General features: G+C 41.0%; 1 protein-coding gene across 1 annotated transcript in view; it reads right to left on the reverse strand.

The window, feature by feature from the left end:
* Positions 1-7458: 7458 nt before the first annotated feature.
* Positions 7459-21452, reverse strand: part of LOC117567881 (probable serine/threonine-protein kinase dyrk1) — a 57622-nt gene continuing 43628 nt past the window's right edge. The window contains exons 4-5 of the mRNA XM_052003544.1: positions 8653-9015; positions 7459-7535 (exon numbers count right to left, since the gene is read on the reverse strand). Of these exons, the coding sequence (XP_051859504.1) occupies positions 7459-7535; positions 8653-9015 (440 nt within the window). The remainder of the gene's footprint in view (positions 7536-8652; positions 9016-21452) is intronic.

The raw sequence follows: 21452 nt of genomic DNA on the forward strand, positions 1-21452 counted from the left end.
ACGCATGTGATGGCATAGAAGGCAGCTTCAGTGAAGCAGCTTTAATATCACGCATACGCTGCGTTGGTCAAAAGCTCACTTTAATGTCGCGACACACACACACATATGTTTAAGTGGGCAACTAATAAGCTACAAAGGGAGGCCTCAAATTTTTGTTGTGTGCTTGAAAATTGCCTTTTCTCTGCTCGCACTATGTTTGCCAACTTGTTACGGTCGTCGCTCACACACACTCACTCATATGCAGACACACACTCACGCTTTGTGAAAAGAAGAGAGAGGGGAGAGGGGTGGTACTTGAAAATGGTTGCACTGCTGCTTTTTTGGCGCCAAATGGAATAATGTTTTTGTCTACACTCGATGATGGCACTGCGAAAATTGTTCACGGGCAAAACACAAGCGGCGTATACTTGATGTTCACAGCTTCACTTTTACAATTGGCCATTTGAACGGCATTTCGAAGCACGTCGTTTGAAAATGTACGCTAAACTGCAGTTAAGTTTTCGGTCGCAGCAACAAAAATTAATGCAAAATTGCATACACACGACACGACAGAATGTCGACTACGACAACGGGCGACGACAACGACACGGACAACGACGCGGGCAACGACGACGACGACGACGACGCTGACGCCGACGACAACGACGATGGCGATGGCGATGGTGATGACGAAGAGCAGCAGCTATAGCAGTAGCGATTGCTGGAGCAGCAGCAGCTCATTGTTGCGCTTGCCACATTGAATGCGTTGCGTTATGGCGGCGTTAGCCTGATGCGACGATGCGACTACCGGCCGCATTTCAGCATCAGCTTCATCGTCACTGCTCCACGAGTTGCTGTTCTACACTTACACACACACACACACACACACACACATACTTGTACATACATGCACACAGATAGCAGCACACTCGGAGATGAGCAACAACTCGACGCTGGCAGCGACAGCAACAGCGACCGAAGCAGAGCTCTGAGCATTCACTTCCGCAAGGCGCTCTCTCTCTCTCACACTCTCTCTCTTTCGTGCGCTCGCAAAACCGAAATTCGCCAGCTGTGTTTGGCTGCCGCCTGTCGTACACAATAAAAGTTATGCAAAAAGCCAAAATAGCAGCGCAATGGACCTCAAACTATGCAGCCCGAACAATCCATTCTCATCGTATCTCTGGCTGCTTAAATGCGTCGCAGTCGCTGTCGCTGTCGACGCCGACGTCGACGTCGCTGTGAGCCGCGTTTAATGAGCAACAACCTTTGTAAGCGCCTTCGTCGGCTGCTGTAACTTGCAGTTGGCTTTTAGGGGCGAAAAGCTTTCGCAAAGCTTGATGTCAAAAGCACATTTAGGGGCACCTTCCCCTACGCAGACTCTTATAAATGTTAAAAGCTTTGCTTAAGCTCTGTCAATAAAGCTTTATGTACAATTACTGCTAAGCTCATCATGTTAAATAGCAGTTGCGGGGAATTTAAAGGCAGCAGGATAAAGCAAAGCATTAAAAATAAAATAAAAACATTTTATAACAACAAACACTATATTAACTTTTAAGTTTGTTGACAACATTTCTATTAACATTTTGTATATATTTCTATTCAAGTAAACATCTTAGTTGCTAACAGAGCTAGCTAACATGCTGTTAGCTTAACATACATGTTATGAAGAAACCCCTGCGAGCACTGCCATGTTATTTAACATTATCTAACTACCCCTGAAGCAGCAGGGGAAACTGAGAACTTGACGAAACTTCTGCACAGTTAACATCCTTGGAGGGGTAGCAACAGTGATAGAGCGTAAGGGAAGCAGCGTCACCCCACTCTCGAATAGGGGTAGCAAATATAAAGTCAGTTTCAATAACATTGTGAGGATGGTGAGCTTAACGGCATGACTGTAAAACGAGCGATGGAATTTCAATCAGTTACAATCTAGTTTAAAGACAACTAACCGAGAAATGGTGACAAAAATATTCGACTAAACATTTTTATCGCTTCTATAACTCGAATCTAAAACTGAAGGGTCGCAAGCATATTAAAATTTGCTGATTTTTCAATTTGAATGCACTTTCCGTTGGCATTGTTGTCGTTGCCTACTTTTAGGCGCCCAAACGCTGTAAACAGTTTTATGGCACCCGATGCTTTCACGGCTTTTATGGCTCAGCTTTTGCGCAACTAACTGAGAAGCTTTGGTATGGGTTGATTGCAACTATCATAAAATTGAGTTTATAACAAACTTTGTGCCATAATATGGGCACTATAAATAGTGGAGAGTGAATAACATACTCACAGTTAGTTGGCATCAATTTGCTCACCTGTTTCGTAAAAAAATACTTCATCATTAGGTCAAAAGTCGACGCGACTTTTTGTTTTGCCATCGCATATTTTTCTGCATGCTTAGCACTTTTTTGCTCGACTTGCTCAATTGTTGCCTTAATTTTGCAGCTCTCGCTCTGTTTGGTTTCTTTTCTCTTCGTTTTTTTTTTATGATATTCATGAGACTCCATCACCATGTGAGACTCTCGGTGTGTGTGTTTGTGTGTGTGTGTGTGAGCATCACGTATAAATATTTTACGACGTCCTTCAGTCATTTACTTTTATTGCAATATTTGCTCACTCAACGTTTATGATGATCATTTTAAGCCATTTTTATGGCCAGCTGCTGTGCGAATTGCATGAATCACGGACTCGCATCCTCGCATGTGAATACTTCCCTTCCTCCCCCCACACTTTCACTCGCACTCACACTCGACTCGTTTCCCGAGTACCCTTAGGTGTTTGTACTCTGTCTCTAACAAACACACACACTCAGAGGGAGCTAAATATTTGGCTACCTTTGGCCACTTTGCTCCTTTTTATATAAATGGCAGCTCATTAAATTGCTGGCATCGTTTTCTCGAGAGTTGGGAGTCGTAAATTGGTCAGGTGAGGTGGTGAAGAGATGAGGTGAAACCCGGCGAGTCCTTGATGGTCGTCGTGATGCCGTGTTGCATACTTTTGTGCGCATTTCTAGAACAAAATTCTAATTTGGTCAACAACTTGTCACATCATTTGTGCTGCTGGCCACGTAATGAGCTGCAGCTCAACCCGGAACTTTAACTCCATTTTCAGGTGGCATTCGCACGTGCTGGGTTTTCTGCTCAGCAAAACTATGTCAACTGCAGCCTAACGACAACAGCAAAAACTACTAAAAACTATGCTAAAGTTTATGCCACTTTCGGCATAGCACTTAAAGGATACGCTCGATTGCTTTCCGGCCTGTCCTGAACTTTTAGCCCAAATCTAGTGTGCAGTCGAGTCGAACAGTCGAACGGTTGAAAGAGTGAGAGAGAGAGAAGGATAAAGAATGTGCGACAGAGTCAAAAAGTGCACTTCATTTGATTTAAATTGATACGATGTCAGTTTGAATTTCATTTGGAAAATGGCATGACTAAAAATTTACCAAAACCGCCTCCGCCACTTGAGCGACAGAGTGGGGAGTGAGGAGTGAAGAGTGTGGGTAGAAAGTATAGTGGGTAGACCGACTTATAAGTTATAATGGCCTGACCACAGTTTGCCACTTGACAGTGGCCAAAAGGCATGCTCAAGTGCTTCAGAGATGCTTAAGAGCCGAGAATGTATTCATGTGAATTTCAAGATGAGATTGCTGCCTCTTTTGTGTCTGGTGGCTCACTTCACTTCACATTATGGAATTACAGTTGCAAATGGACATTTTAAAGTGACTGAGTTTATCAATAAGCACAACTTGTATTTTTTGCACGGCAAAACTTTTGACTTTTGCCGAGCGCCGAGTTGGCGTCATTTACTTTGGCTTAGATGCCAAAGCGTCTGAAAGGCGGCTCTCACTTTTGGGGCCAATTGCAAGTTTTTTCGGTGCATCAAACTGTCATTTTGTTTGCGTCGCCGATAAGTGACTGAGTTTTTGTTTGCTTCGTGTGGGCGGCGGCTTTGCTTCAGCGAACTCTGTTGACACACATGACTGGATAAGGGAAAGAGAGAGCAGTTGAGGTCAGACAAGAAGAGTGTAACTCAATTAAAGTTAAAGTAAAGCACAACTGCTGCAATAATCCGTAAATAAAACTCGTGCACCAATGGGACCCAATGAAGCAATCGCATGTTATTCAATTGAATACATTTTTGCAAAAAATTAAACACAAGTCGAGTCTCTCTACACTATGCTACAAAAACAAACATACGAATGCAAAACGCGCCCTCTTCTGCCAGCAATCACAATTGCAATTGCAGGCGGGTTTCGTTTTTCCCCCTCTTGAAAGCACAGTCCATTGCACACACATCGACTTCGACAATGACAAGTACATGGGCATAATAAAGTCTTGGAATTTATTTTTATGTGCATATAATGGAGGGCAGTCGACCCGTTCTTTCTTCCCCCCCTCCCCCATTCAGAGTCCACGACCTTAATACAAATACCCGCCCAATCGTCCAGGCCGCCCCCAGGAGACGCATTTCATCTGACAATACGGAAAATTTTATGTGCCGGAAAAAGCAGGAGACACCGAAATTTGCAATGCCTCTACAAATACGAGCAGCATAACAGCAACAGCAACAACAACAATAACAACAACAAACAGTTACAAGCCAAAATAAACAGTTATTGGGATCCCTGGCGAGCAAGGAACAAGGAACTCGAAACTCGGATGACTTTCTCTCATCGCGTTGTGTCCAATGCATTGACCGAAACGTCCGCAGCGAATTTTCGAATTTTGCCAATTTTTGACTACTATTTGCGTAGTCATTCGAAGATTATCCTAATTGAGAATCTCAGTCTGCGAACTGGGGTGTCATTCAAACCTTTAGGGCTGCGTTACGTTGATGGCATGACGGCACTGATAGTCGATAGCCGATAAAATTGGGGGCAAATAGAAGATAGATCTGCCTCTCTTCCTTAATGGGTGGAGAGTATGAAGAGCGGAAAGTGTTGCACAATGACAACTGGAGTACACACAGAAAAATTGGGAGTGTGCAGGAAAAATGTTTTCATTTCATTTTAATTTACTTCATTTTAAGAACTTCAGAAATAAACAGTTTTAGAAAGTTGAAATACTTTTCTTTCGGTGTCAACGTTTTTTACGTATTGAATGAAGTTTAAAAGTTATATTCCATCTTCACTTTAAAAAATGTAAATTAATTAAAATTCTAAGCTATCTTTTTCTGAAATTCAAAATCATTTTATTTGTTTTTTTTATTAAAAGATTCTGCAGATTTTTTAAATAACTTTTAATTGTTTTATTGCTTGTTTTTTTTTTAGATTTTTAAAACTTAAATATTTCTTCAAGTGTTCAGAAAATGAGCCAAGTTTTCATTATGAAAACAAAAAGAAATCTCGTGAATTCCTGACAAATGAAGAACAAATAAAAGATGCCTTGACCACTTTGCCCCTTGATGCCCATCAAGAGTTGCGTTGCTGTCACAATTCATTAGGGGCACAAGATTCACGAAGGAAACGTAAACAGAGTTTTTGTTTTAGATTTCGTGACAAATGTACAAAATGTACAATAATGGCAATGCCATCAACAACAAACCCCCACGAACGAAATTATCACTAGAAACAAAATATTTACACTGCCTCTAAATGGGTCGAAAGGCGAACGGCGAACGGCGAAAGGAATGAAGCGAATGGTCGACTGGACGGGACACAGGAAGTGGACTGTCGAAGCCGAAAAGGATTACTTATCGCATATTTTGACATAAGTTAAGTTCATCACTGAAATACGAGAGTCAATTGTTCACTTTGGCCTGGCCATGGGGCGGGTTAAACCCAGACAGACAAACAGTTGGATGGGGGACAAAAGGGAGAAAGAGCCATTGGCTCGTGTGATGGGTCAATTGTGATAAGCCGACCGACAGAATGGCAGAATCGGGTTCAGAGTCCTCCTCTGTGTGCTCTGCTGTGCTGTGTTTTGCTGTGTTGTGTGTCCACCCTCGAATGCTCCTTTGTTTATAGGCCTGCTACGCCTTGTTTATTTGCATTTGTTCTGTTTGTATTTGCACTGAAATCGAGGCAGGAGACGCCAATCGTCCTTCGACGTTTTGGTTTTGTAAAATTGGCAAAAATCTGCAGCACAATCGACAGCTTAGAATAAGAGCAAAGGGTTAAGCTTACCGGCTTGGACTAAACAATTGATGGACATTTTGGACAGTCGTATGCAGGAAGCTCTGCATTGATTTTCACTAATTTCAAATGCGAGTGCTAATAATGCAGGATTTAATTTCAGTTTTATTTGCGAATTTACTTCCGCTTTACATGCATTAGATGACTGCTTGGCTTCGCTTTAAGTTGAACTTTAAATTGAAGTATCTTTCACTCTCAGCACCAACTATCTCGTATATGCATAGACTTCTATATACATAAACATATATGTATCTCATAGTTAGCTGTTGATACTTCGACATCTTGTGAATGTGTGTGTGGTTGCTGTATTCTCAAGCCAAAGCAAAGCAAAACAAAACATTACAGCAGAGAAGAGATGCGAAACAACAAAGGCAACAGCGGCAAGGACTCGGACTCAGTCTGGGTTTGACTCTGGGTCTGGGTCTGAGTCTGAGTCTGGGTTTGACTACTCATCCACAACAGCCGCGCCTGGTTGTAAAGATATAAAATCAGACAACTGCAACAACAAACAGCAGCACAACACAACAAGAGCTACAAGAGCCGACAGGACGATGTTGTCCTGGCTTGGGCCATCGTCTGCTCTCTGTCAGCTGCAGCGGCGATTTGTAGCGCCACAAGGATAATCACACTTTTAATCGTGATTTAAGTTTATGGCGCTGGGCGCTCGTTTAGTTTCTTGTTACCCAACGACGACGCATCGTTGCTGCTGCTGCCTGCTGCCTGCCATTCTCAACAAAGATTTTCAATTTTTTCCATGGCTTCATCAGCATCGAGCCGGAGAAGGAAAAGCAAACCGCCTTGTTAACTTGCCGCTTTCATTTTTATATTTTTTAATGATTTTTATTGCATAACTGACGGCGTGCTTGCCCTCAGTCTGAGCTGGAGTCGCAGTCTGTGTCTGCTTCTGCTGCTGCTTTTGCTGCTGCTTCAGCTGCCATTGTCCTGTGCGGCAATTGCACTTTGCCACATTTTATAGTTTTGCCCGTTTGCCAGCTACTGCGGCAATGATTTGTTGATAATGTTGCAGCTTCTGAGCACACATAAAATACTGCCAGCAAACTTGCAGATCAGTGAAAAAGATATTCGCTCTAAGAAGATTTTCTCAACTACAATCATTTCGTTGATTATTTCACTCAGCTAAATAAATCTCACAGCGTTCTCTACCTTTCGCTCTGTAATTTGTAGCATGACTTTACACGAATCTCGTCTGTCTTCTGGTGTCCTGCAGCCGTTTTGCTTTAACAAATTATGAACACTCACATAAATTTCACTTATTGCCAACTCTGTGGGTGCCAAGTTTTCCAGCCTGGAACTAAGACTGCAGCTCAGACGGAAACTATGAGAGAGACTCAGACTGCGATTGAGAAGGAGTCGAAGTCGAAGTTGGAGGAAGCAACTGAGACTGAGCTATGAGCACCTTTTTGTGCTGTAATTAGAAGGCAGCGCCAAGTTATGGTAAAGGAAAGGCTACTGGCCAACTTGAGCATTGAGTGGAAACTGGGATGGGCTTGGGCTTGGACTCGGGATTGGCCACTTGAAATGCAAATTGCGTGCAAATTATGGCAAGCTGGCCAAGACAACCCGAGCCAGGAACAAGGCAGGTGAGCAAGTTCGTTTTTCTTTTTGTGATTTGTTGTGCCACCAGAGGCAAAAATTATTCAAGAGAGGAAATATTACTTACGGTCTCGGAAGTTGTGTTTTTTTTTTGTTTTCTTCTAATTGCTTCAGTTTTTAATTCAATTTGCGACTGGGGATTCGACTCGACTCGGTCTCGGTTGCACTTCAGTTAAATAATGAGCGCACATAATAAAGTGCGATAAATGAGCTTTGATTACTCTAAGAAATCTTTTCAAATTAAATAATATACTTCTCTCATGTTCTATACTTTTCCGATTTTTTCTATTTTAATGATATTCTGCACCAACAATTGAAGGACAGATTCCTTTTTTCAAGAATTGAAAGCAGATTCTTTATATTATACACTCATTAGTAAAAATTAGGGAATAATTACACTTCTTAAAATATATTTGTAAATACATTTTGATTTTACTTCAAAGACATTTGACTTTGAGTAGATTTTAATGCCCCATTTTATAATTGTAGGTATTTAAAACTAAGCACGATATTGCAAGACTAAACTTATATGCAAAAGATTGATAGATGGCAATTTTAAATAGATCAATAAAAAGTGAAGACTGCATTAAAGTGAGTTGCTTGAGCAGCAAAACAAAATGGCATTTTGCAATATGATATTTATCGGATCTTACTGGTTTTGGGTGACAATTTGATATATTGCGTATACTTTGAACTTAGCAGTATAATAAAATACCAAGTAAAGCACATGTCATATTTTAGTAGTTTGATGGTATATTAATTTAGTATGTTTTAAGAATAATACCGCACAGTTTTACTTTTACTTCGAATGGGTAACGAGAATTTTACTTTCTCTCCATACACTAGAATTATATGTATTATTTTGTAAGGACAATCTTTTAATTTTTCTCTTCAAAAATATAGTTTTGATATGTGTTGTATTGACTTACCGTTATTATGAGTTAGAAACGCATTGTCCGCCTCCGAGGATGAGGATCCTTGTTGCTCGTTGTTCGCGTTCGATGATGAGGATGAGCTCGAGAAGTCGTAAGGATGACTCAAGCTGTTGTTGCCGCCGACAGCAGCAGATGCAGCCAGTGCCTTAAAGAGGTGTGCGGAACGTTGTTGTTGTTGTTGCTGTTGTTGTGACTGTTGTTGTTGTTGTTGCTGTGGATTGTAGGGATTGTTGTAGATGTTGCGTGTGTCAGTCGCCGACTGCAGCTGCTGCTGCTGTTGCTGTTGCAGGTTATATTGCTGCTGCTGAAGCGTGTTATTAGCACTCAAACCATTCACCGTAAAATGGCGTGATTTTGCTGCAAGAAGAAGAAGAATGAAAAAGTCAGAAGAAAAGTTTAAACAAAAAATTGAACTTTTCTAACATGTCGCTACATATTCTTCCCCCGCGTCTGAGTTTCAACTCGAGTCGCCTTCATCCTCCGCACGCCTAATTGCATGCATTGAAATATGCAAATGTGTTGAAGGAGTGCGCAAAGGGACGAAAGAGAGAGAGAGGGGGGGATTGTGTGAGCCCCAATTAAAGCATTTTCAGTGGCATTTACGTGGTTTGAGGTTATGTTTTTGCTTCGTTTGCTTTGCCACCTATTGTTGCTTTTCACATATGAATTATGCATGCCAATAACAACAATAATGGCAACTGTTTGTGTGTTTCAATGTGTGTGTGTGTGTGTGTTTACGGAAATGATGTTGACGCGGAAGCTGTAATAATGAAGCTGTGGCAGAGCTGCAAAATGTCGTCTAATGCCTTCCCCTTGCTCCCCCGAAAAAGTATGCTAACCCTTTCAATTTTCCAGCTCGGCCAAAAAGTTGTTCCTTTCTCTGGCTGCTGCTGCTGTTGCTGCTGTTGCTTCTTTTGCATATTAATTATGCATGTTTTGTTGGTGTGAAGGCATCAACACATTGTTTGAATTTTAAGCAAGCTATTCTCTGGCATTGACAACGAACGCTGCGCTGCTTTGGTCTGTTCGCCTTTTTTGCTCTCTTTTTGCTGGTTGACTAGCTGTTGTGATGTTGTGCCGCAATTCAGCAGCCAACTGTGTAAATATTAAGTGTGAAAGATAACGAGCTAATAACTCAGTTAACACACACACCCACACACACACACATGTGAACAATTTGTGGAATGTCCTCGATCGAAGCACGCAACGCGCAACGTTCGCTGAGCAATTAGACAGCCGAATTAATCACATTTAATTACAACAATTTAAATATCTAATAAAAACCCAAAACTGTTTCAATGCACACATTTTGACATCAAGTGTCTATAATTGCTTTAATATTCTACAATTGGTGTTTTCGGTGCGTGTGAAATTCAAATACTTTAGCATGTGATTTAATGATGCCAATGGAATTTCAGTATCAATCGATTGATTGGCCTCGACAACTGATATGCGTGACCCAAAAAAAAAAAAGAACAGAAAATAAATATATAGCTCTCCCTTCATTTGCATTTCATGCATACGTTGTGGGTAAATTGTAAATTAATAAGCGCATTTATTTATTGAGAATCACGCTCAAAAAGTTGGGAAAAACTTTCCGCCAACTTTTTTTTGGGTTGAAGCTTAATTGTTAATTGGCAGCGCTTTAAGCATCGATTGTTAATTGCCAGGCTTGATTACATTCACCATTCGTTAAGGAGCATGCAAACTTTTCAAGCACTTTCGTCTGCGCAAAGTTGACGATGAGCAATAACAATGGCATAATTTCCGGGTTCGCTATTTAAGTCTTCAATTTGATTAGTCGTGGCTAAGTTCACGTTCAAAATAAAAGAAGTAATAGAGCTACAGTCGAGTGTGCCTGACTATGAGATACCCGCTACACATTTTAAATAAAGGAAAAACTGTGAGGTATTATTGTTATAATATTTGGGGTACCGCAAAAACACTAAAATATACCAATGGCCATATTTGGTATATTATTATAGTACTGCATTAAAAAAATAAAAAAATATTCAACATAAAATTATTTCTTTAATAATTTATATAACTTTCAACTAATCGCAACCTAATTTTCAAGAATCATAAATAATGTAGTTATTATTGTATGTACCAAAAAGCTTCAGAATTATGATTGGTATTAATTTTTTTTGATTTGCGGAGGTGGGCGTGGAAATTTTTTTAAAAAAAACTTCATCTGCCTGCAAATATAACGGTGATGTCGAAAAAAAACTATATCTCAATTTAGTATAGGTGTTCATACAGACAAATGGACAGACGGACATGGCTATATCGTCTTATCTGTTGACGCCAATCAAGAATATATACATATATACTTTATGGGATCGGAGATGCCGCCTTCAGCATGTTACGTCTATTTTCTGTATGAAAATGTTATGATACCCTTCTAACCTATGGGTAGCGGGTATAAATATTCGCCATTTGATTTGCAAAAAGAGAACAACGCGAAGATGAGAAAAAAATGTTGGGCCATTTCCATAACCATTTTAGTCCCAGAGAGCTATTTATATTTTGTTTTGCTTTTAACAAAATTTGGCAAATTTACACTTCCCCAACTAACGGCGAATAACAACGTCAACAACAATAGAAATTGAAAAGCGTAACAATGGCCAAAAAGTGTGATTCATTTTTGTTGCCTTCCCCAAAAGACCGAAAAGAAAGTCACATAAATAAGGCAACATTCAATGCAAATTGGACTATTTACGCAAATTTTATTGCCGAGCATTTTTATATTTATTTCGTTGTTGTTGTTGTTGCTGTTGTTGTTGCTAGTTGATGCTGCCCCTCGGCACATGTGGCAAAGTGTGTTTCGGCATCCTTGGAGCATGCTTTATGCTCTATCTATGTTGAATCGTTGCGCCCCAAGCGACTACTAAATCAGGCAATTTGAATTGTGCTTCCTCCACTTTCACTTCGATAAACTTCTTCTCCGTTGTTGTTGTTGTTGCTGTTGTTGGCAAACCTTTTGGGGTTACTCCGAGCTCATGGCTCGTCTGGCGCTCAAATTATGCGATTTGATGTCATCATTTTGTCGCCAAACGATGCGCGCCTCACTTGGCAATTGCCAGACTTATTCCACCTCCCACATACATACATACATGCTCTGCTCGCCCACAATTTTTGGCCAGATTTCCTTTCCTTTGGCTGTGGCCTATACTTAAAAAGCGTTTCCAACAAAATGCGTCCGCTTTATTGACATTCAGACGCGTCGCCAATTTCCGCGTCGTCAACGGGTTAAGAATCATGCCTGCGGCGCTGTCATAAAGCCTCCATCTCTCTTTCTCTCTCTCTTCCCTCTTAAGGCTGGGGACGAGCTTCCAATAAATTCGCTCTAGTGAAAATTTATTGACATTGGTTTTTAAACCGCGACGCATGTTGCCAAACGTTTTTACGGCCTCTGATGTGCCGGAAATTGGCTTGTATTGAGCCATAACTGACCTTTAAAGATCCCTCAAAAAGGAGAGAGCACAACAAAAGTCGATAAGCAAATTGAGCTGATGAAAGGGCAATCAATGCTGTAGATTGATGCGCAGTTGTTTGAAACTGAGATCAATTTAAATGACAATAATGTAATAGTAATGTCATTGCTACGAATAAAAATATTAAAAGTAGCTTTTATATTCCGGAAGAGACTTTCAATTTAAAAATATGTATTTCTTTTATATTATTTGACGATTTTTTACCTCTTCAAATTTAAACAAATTTCTTTTAAAATAACCATATTAATGCTTGAAAGAAAGCAAATTTAATAATGTAAATGATTAATATATTATTCTGAATAGCTAAACGTTTAATATACATTTTAAATTTTCTAATGATTGTTATTCCACGCTACTTTTAAGAGGATGTCAAATTTGTGCGTTTCAAGAATACATTCAAATCTTAAGTCTTTCATCCCGGTGTTTTCCACCTTGAAAATAAAGCGACTACTTCAAAAGTGCTTGAGAAAACAGATTAGTGCGCTGAGGCCATTCGAAATTGTCATTCATTTAATATAAATGGCACCATATTAATCAAGTCTTATTAACAAGGTTTATTTCACCCGTTCATCCAATTTGAATGGGACAATTTTGTTGGCATATGTTGAAGAGTGTCCTCGGCTGTTTCCCTGCGGGGGAAGATGCGTTGCACAACCCACAGAAGCCACCGCGAATTCAACAACATAAGGACATATTTCGGAATTGGAACCCGTCGAGCCGCCGGGCAACCAAATGTGTTACTTATCACACAAGTTGAGAGTAGCGGCAGATGAATTGCGAGCACGAGGACACTGTTGTTGCTTATCGACGCGTTATCTTCGCGGTGCTGCTGATGTTGCATGTGCTCAGCAAACCGCGAAATGGAATCCATAGATCAACGCGAAAAAAAGAAATGTAAGAGAATTGAGTAAACTTGCATTGATAAATTAAAAGCAGCCCAAATGTTTGCGATTGCTTTGACATGTTTGACAACAATGGGCCCATGGTGACGCAGCGCGGTGGTGATGAGGTGACTTCCGAGGGGGGGAAGGAGAGAGAGAAAGAGGGAAACGGACTTAAGCCGCTGACAAATGCGATTGCGTATAGAAATTGAAAAACCAGAACGAAACCGAGGCACACAACCCTTGAGGGTTAGCCGACATTTGCATTGATTTCAATTAATTTGCTTTTTGTGCTCTCTCTCTCTCGCTCTTTCACTCTCACTTGCTGGCCATTGTCCCTGATCCAAAGTATTCCCTGCCTTTATATATAGATTGCGTGATTGTAATTGATATTTGCCTCTGCTGGGCTGCTTCTAATTCCGGCTTCTGTTTTGGTTTTGGTTTCGGTTTTGATTTTGCTTGTGTTGTTTTCGGTTCTGGCTGCTTGCCTCGAGTCAAGTGCTTCCTTCTCCTTCTACCGCGTCAAGGGAATTATGTAAATGCCAACATGCATTAGAGACGCGACAAAACTTTGGCGAAACTTCACCTCTAAGCCGTTTTTGCATTCGTCGTTGCAGGAGGAATTAACATCGTTCAGCTGTGCGAATTTCTGTCCAGAGGGTGACAAAACACACTAAGGTGTTGGCCAACCCAGGGAATCCTCTTTGTCTCTCTCTCTCTCACTCTCTGGGCTTGCATTTTGCTTTTAGTTTTGTGAATTTGAAATGTGAAGACATCTGTTCAAGTATCCATCCCAATGCTAATGCACCGTATGACTTTATCGCGCATAGATAGCAGGGATTAGAAAACACTCAAGCAACAGTCTCAAACCAGCTATAAAAATGTTTTGCTTTAAATTGAAACATTCTTGATTTCAGTTTCAAAATGTTTTGCGTAATTTCTGAATGCTAATGACTACATTTGAATCAGCAGTCAAGAAGCAAAAAGCAACAATGAGTGTCGTACACGGGGTGACATTTGACATATTCAACTCATTAAACCAACATTGAGCAATGCCCAACAATGGTAGGCACAGACGGACGGACAGACGGACGGACGGACAGACGGATGTGTTTGCCAGGCTAATAATAAACAGCAGACAAAAAGCGAGCGCATTCAAAGGCAAATGATGAATGCGAACAGGAGAGAGAGTGCGAGAACAATGGCCACAATGGCAATAGGATCAGAAATCGGCAGCAAGAAGTGTGGAGGGTTCATTAAAAGTGCGTCGCGACTGTCGCAGCATCAGCTTCAGGGGTGCAAAAACTACCCTAAACCGGCGAGAAGAGATCAAAGCGAAAGCGAACTGCAATGTGAATGTTTTACTTCTACGTTTTTTTTTATGTCATGTGAATACTATTTCGCTGTATGCGCAGCGAGCGAAAGCAAAACTTATTACAAAGTTGACATTGTGTCAAACACGAAATAACGAGCCAAAGGCGAGGCACACGCGTCCTTCCACACCTTCCGCCTCCTCTTCCTCCACTCCGCAGTTTGTACCTTTTTTCCCTCGATCCCGTCGAGCTGTAGTCGCAATTATTGCGTTTGAATTGTCAACACCCCGGTGAGCAATGGCTGTGGTCAAAACCGAAACGCCACGGGCAAATGCCCAGTCCGCTTTTCCCTTGCTTTTCTCCGCTTTTCCCTCTCAGCTGCGGCTGCTTGCTGCCTGGCAATCATTTCGTGTGTGTTTAACGCGTCGGGTGTCGATTGTTACAATAACATCGCCCACAGCGCAGATTTGAGCCTCTAACGAGAGCTGATGATGATGGTGATGTTCCTCAACGTTATGAGTGGACAACCCCCAACAAAATTCCATTTCCAATCCCATCTCATCCTTTTGGTTTTTATGTGCAGATTCCGCTGATGACCCAATGGAGTTGTGCTGGGAAATGTGTCATTATTTTTAACAATTTTTATATGCGTGTGGCTTTTAGCACCTTCTGTAATTTATGACTCTCTCGCTTTCAGCTTTGGGCAATTGCTTGATGGACTTTCCTGATAATTGGGGCAGTCTAATGGCCAACGGGCTCAAGGGAGCTATGGACAGCGATGGATGTTTGATGATTAGCAAACACGCTGGAGTTCAATGGGTGTCATAATATTGACGGCTCCACTAAGTTGGGCTTAGGCATGTCGAATCGCAAGTCATTCGTTCATCTGCATTCAATTGTGATTCGCAATACAAGCACTTAATCATTCCGAAAAGGAAATATACTCGATAGTTAGGAAGCAGAAGAGACTGCGATAGAGATGACATCTGGCAGCAGGCCAATAATTCAGATTTATTGGCTTTCGAAACAGATTTTCAACGTTGCACTAATATGGCCAACCACAAGTCGAGCCAAAATGCATTTTCTCTTTGTTTTTTAGCCGTTTGTGCCACAGGAAACGTGTTGCCATGACTGTGTGTGGAGTGCTCCTTGGACCATATGGCATGATTGGACAATGCCCAATAACTACTGATGTCGTGGTCGTGGTAAATCCGTCAGAAGTGTGCGCCGGCATCGATGATGACACAAAGCGTGGAAGGATTAAACGCGACAGCGGGCAGCGACAATAAAAGTTAATCATCAGCGCAGAGGACTCTCGTTCGCTCGACAATTTGTCGCTCGTTTAGTTGAGTCGCAAAAATAGAATAAATCGCAGAGATAATGAAAAACGAACAACAACAACCAGAAAAAAAAGAAGCAGCTGAAGGGTACAGCATAAACCTCTGGCGAAAGGACAGTTGGGCAGCTCCTGGTAATCCGACGATTAATTAAAAACGTTGTCGCTGTCTTTCCCCTGTAAAGGGCTTAAAATTGAAATTGATTGCCGCTGTTCAGTGTGGCTGGAGGCTTATGCAAAGTTTGTGCAATTTAAGCAAAGTTGTTTATGCTAAATAACATAAATATAAATAATGCTCGAGGAGTGCGTTTGCCTTTTGGCGAAAACAATCACATTTATTACTGACAAAATACACCAGGGAGTTGCTTCGGTTGTTGTAGTCATCATCACCGGGCATACCACTTATCATCATCATCATCATCATCGTCGTCGTCACCTGAATGAAAGTCGCTTAACAAGCTTTCAACTCCCTTGGGCCATATGCCAACAAAAAAAGAAGCAGCAGAAATAAAAGTAAAATGCCCCCCAAAAAAATAAGAAAGAAAGTTATGGACGATGGAATTGTGCAAAATTCATTTAGGCAAAGTTTACACGCGTAAAAAGTTAAAGACAATTGCCATGAAAATGTCACAAGGCGCTAAACACAATTTCTAATGAAGTTTCGCTTCTTTTTATTTTGGATTTTCTACCCTCTTTTATCCCCTTTGAATACTTTTTGATTGGATTGGATTTTGGGTTTTATTTTTGTTCATTTTTTGGTTTAATTTTGTTGTGTTGCTGATTAGCTGCACAAATATGGAAGTTGTTGACATGGAAGAACTGCAAAGTTCTCATGCAAATTAGCAGTGGAAAACCATGGAAAACTACCACACACGTGTGGAGTGCCGGAAAAGTGCAGCATCAAGAGTTTATTTGTGGCCTTGGTTTGCTTATCTAACAAAACTGCCAGCTGCCACCCTCTCCGAAACTCTGGCACAATAAAAAGCCATGTCACTTTCTCATATCAATTAGTTACAAGCGAGTACACTTGATTCATTAGCGTGATAATTACAACCAGCACAAGGATAAACGAGGACACTGAGGATGCTGCTGATGAGAACTTGACATGTTTAGAAAGTTTCCCACGCGTGTGGTTGGCAAAAGCTAGAACAAAAGTAAAGCGAAAAGACTTTGTCATGATGAGGCTCAACAAATGTCGAGGAAAGTAAATGAACAGTTAAAGCAAAGCTTAAAGTCAAAAGAGAAACAGAAACACAAATGGAAATGGCAATGGCAATAGAAAGGAAAATGGAAATGAAGTCAAAGCTAACTGCTGCGACAACAAATTGCTGGCCAGCGGAGCATGAAACTCAATTCACAGCTCAGGTAGTTCACAAATAAAAAAAAAAACTGTCGAACAATTAGAACAGAAGAACGAGGGGAAGATATTGCAATGGAGATCTTCTTTGGATTGAACCCTTCAGCGCATTTAATTGGACTACAAAGCTGAAGCTGCTGCTGAATGAACTGTGTGGCTTCTGCTTTGCTTAAAGCGAACAACATTTTTGACTGAAATATTGCACAATGGGATTTTGGGCTGCCGTCTGTTGCCAAGACAATTGATAGCCCCGTTCTCTGTACCGTCGATATCTGTCATGTTAGACCCCTTATTTGTCTGTCTAGCCCAGCAAAGGATATGCGAGAGAGAGAGAGTGAGTTCACCTTTCGATTTTCGTTGCTGATTCTGAATTCGCGTCGCACTGCTTTTAATTTGTGTAAAATTACAGTTGTCGTTGCGTGGCAAAGAGAGTGAGAGGGGAAGAGTGAGGAGGTTGATTTCATCCCTAAATCGATGTTGTTACTCTTCAAAATTTCAGTCTTGTTTGCGCTTTGTGTGCGCTAATTGCAGTTTGTATGAGGTTAAGGCCTTTGGGCGCATGTGAGTCTCACGTATTTGCTTAGCTTCGATTTGTTGACTGCCTTTGCTCCTTGAAGGCTTCTCTGGGTATTGGGATTTGGGCTTGCGTTTGATTAGAGAGCGTTGTGAAATGTTGTAAATTGCAATGTAATTTCTTTACCAACCAGAAATAGGATAAGCTGCTGAGCAAATATATACGCAAATGTTTGCCGCACTGATTAAAGAACTGTTCCCCAGAGAAGAGAGAAGTTGCTGCTTCTGTTACTGCTGCTGCTGCTGCTTGACCCACATTATCAATTAACATTCAATTTGTGCATAGCCGGAGATATAAAACAATTATCACACGACAATTTCCCCGGCAGCACATTTTCATCTTCTTCAATGTTTAATTTCCTTTCAATTTATGCTAGAAATCGAGGTCGTCATCTCTATAGTATAATAATGCATACACACGCCGATAGCTAAAGGGCCAGGACTGAAAGCCAATTTGCCTCGATGATGATGAAGAGCCATTGATGAGCCGCCACCACAGCGCAGCCAAAGAGCCAAAGAGACCATATCGAAGCGAAGCTAAAGTCAAAGCCGGAGCTGGAGCTGGAGATGAATGTTGTGTGCCAACGTTGGCTGGAGTCAAGTCAAGTGGCAGACGCATATCAATGGACGACAGCAAAAAGTGGAGAGCAAAAAATGTTGCTTCAAGTGTCAATCAGTGACAACACACACACACAAATACACTCATATGAAGAGAAGACAAACACACATACACACACACATGCGATGCAGATTGCTGGAAGCTAATCGATTTATGTTGTAATATTCAAAAAGTTTCCCATAAGGACCACGACAACGGGAGCGACAACGACAGCCAGCAACGACCTAATCCAGTGGCACTCCCTCGTGTCCCATCGTTGTTATAATTTCTCCCCAGCCAGCGATGTTCGGTGAGAGCAGAGCAGAGGCCATGGCCACGTGTTTGGCTGTGATTTGAAGCACCCTGTAAGAGGCGAATATGTGGGCCAGGAACCAACGAATCCATCGCCAACGGGCCAAGCACCCACGGGCCAGAGAGAGCGCAGAGTGAAGAGTGCAAGTAGCAGGGATCAGGACACATGTGTGAGCCAGCATTTGAGTTGATTCTGCTGTCGCTGTCGCTGTTGGTGTCGGTGTCTGTTTATCTGCCTTCGTTTGTCGCATTAAAATTGAATAAAAAATCAATCTCAATTCTAGCATAATTTGATTCCTGCCTTCGATTATCCGTGTGAACGTATTTGTGTATCTGCATTAGTATGTGTGTGTGTGTGTGGGGATCAGAGAGGTTGTTGTCCTGGATTGGGGGCAAATGCAAAAAGTAAATAAATACTTAAATCATAATTTGTATACTCATCGATGACTAAATTGAGCCACAGGCCCAGCCACTCCAACCCCTCTTGGAAATTTCAAATGAATTTCGCAAATCCGAAAAACAACTTCAAAATAATACTTTAAATGTCATATTGAGAAACTGATTAAATGGTTATTTAAGTAAAATGTAATAATAAAGTTTAGTTTTGTTAAAATGCTTAAAAATAATGCTTAAAATACTAAAATATGCCAAAGACAATATATGGTATATCAATCAAAATATACCTGATTATGAACCAAAGCAACTAAAACCCGACTGCAGCAACTTGCCTTGAAAGCAAAGCTAAAATACCCCACTGGCGGATATAAAAAGAAATAAAGTAAATAAAATATAATTAACATAGGATTTTTGATGTCAATTATATGACATTTTTTTTACTAAAATATTCTTACGAACATTTTTATAAAATAACTTAATCTTCTTCTACGAAAATGTATTAATATGAGAAAGAATAATCCGTAACTTGTTAAATTATAAAATTATATTATTTCCAGTTACAAAAGATTTAAAGTATTACAAATAAAATGTGTTTCTCTCACTTTCAATAAAGTTCGTAGCCCAGACAAGAAAGAGAATCTTTTGCTTGAGCTTAGCACCAAATTCACTTTGCGATATAGTAAGTAGTAAGGACTCGCCAAGTTTTTTATCCCTGCAGCTTATCCACACATGTGAGTAAATAGTGAATGGCTCGAAGAAGACAAATAGAAGAACGCTGAAGAAGGGACAGAGAAGAGAGAATGGAAGAAGAAACTCGTTCGTTTGGATGCGTTTATTCCAATGCATTTAATAAAGTGTTTATTTCTGCTGCAACAAATTTGCCAGCTGAATGCAGCGCGTAGGAAAAACTCTCACGGAAAACCAAAAAAAAAATCATAGACGACGAAAACAATCCGAGCTGAAGCTGTAGATGAAACCTGAGCACGACACAAAGGAAAATTGCTTTTCCGTTACGCACACACGCTCGAACTAACTGAGGAAAATACCTAGCACGCTTCGTGGCAGCGGAAATATGTGGCTAACGCATCCGTGCTCACTACTCCTCGGAAAATTGGAGACACCGCGCTCTGGCTAACTCATCGAAGTTCGGCTCTCGATGACGTATAGTCGAGTGGGTGGGCGGGCGGTGAGTGAGGGGCGTGGCTGGGTGTGTGGTTGCATTCCTTGGCAATTTTGTATTATTTTCGGGGTTCCGGGTTGGCGCCGCAACTTTTCACCAAACTGCGCGTAGCATAGTTCTATTTCAACTTACTTTTTACTTTTGTTTTCTATTTGTCTTTGCGTGGGTGGATCAAGGAGGGGAGCGGAAGGAGACTGAGGCTGGCCACGCTTGGCATTCGGCTTGAGTGGCACATTATTTGATGATGCTTTTCGCGATTTTTTCGCACTTGAGTGCCTGATTTTTATTAGTTGAATTCTTTACGGTTTCGCCTGTAAAAGTTTCAGTTTCTTGCCGCCGATTTTTCTTGCTTTTCCCCTTTGCTTTTTTTGCTATTCTTTTGGGTTTTGTCTATTTTCAATGCCGCCGCACGTTCACTTCCCATTTTTTTTGGGTTCGACAAAACTTTTCCTTCCTTGGCTGTGTGCAAACAATGATTTTGAAATATGGTAGCAAAAGTATCTGATAGTTACTCTTGGTATTATGTGTAATTCCAGCTGTAGATCTTCTTTTTTTGTCGACTGACAGATTCAATATTTATTTGGAAACAAATGAAATGAGGTAATTCCTCATCAGCAGCCCATTGACGATTATCAGTTCAACAATGATAATATCATTTCTCACTTATCGACCAGGAAATTTAAAAGAGAGATTTTTGGTCTGCCAGTCATAGCGTGAAAAGCGCAAAATCTTGATGAAGAACAAAACGAACGAACAAAACAAACGAACGGAAATGAAAGTCAATTTGAATACATTACCAATTCTAATTACGATTTTTCAAGTACAATAAAGAAAACGACAACGACGATGGCGATGGCGATGGCAACAGTGCGAAGAAGACAAATACGTACGAATGGCATGAATAAAATAATATTGGATGGAATCCACCAAATCGTAGGGATTCGGGAGGGGAGGCAGGGGCAGGGACAGACCACGAAGCATTCAAATTGGAATTTCAAAAAGCGAATAGACAACAAGGCGACATTCAGCAGCAAGGGATGGGGATGGGGGGAGGGAGTCGTGGTCGAGGCGGGTGTCAGTGTTGTTGGCTGACCAAAAGATTAGCTGAAATGTGCCGCGGTGGTGAGTGAGGCGGCAAAAGCTGTGAGTTTTCACAGCCAGTGACAGGAAAATGGCGGCGACTACAAAACCGAATTTGAATAATTTTCTTTCTTTCCTTCGCGTTCTCTTTTTTTTTGTGGCTGCGTCTGCACAAGTGGCAAATGAATCAAAGTGTGGGTGAACCCAACTTAGAGGGATTCGCATTTCATTTTATTAAAAATTCAAATACTCTCGCTTATCGCTTTAGACG

This window comes from Drosophila albomicans, chromosome 3 (genome assembly GCF_009650485.2).
Source record: "Drosophila albomicans strain 15112-1751.03 chromosome 3, ASM965048v2, whole genome shotgun sequence".
In the NCBI taxonomy this organism is placed as follows: Eukaryota; Metazoa; Arthropoda; class Insecta; order Diptera; family Drosophilidae; genus Drosophila; species Drosophila albomicans.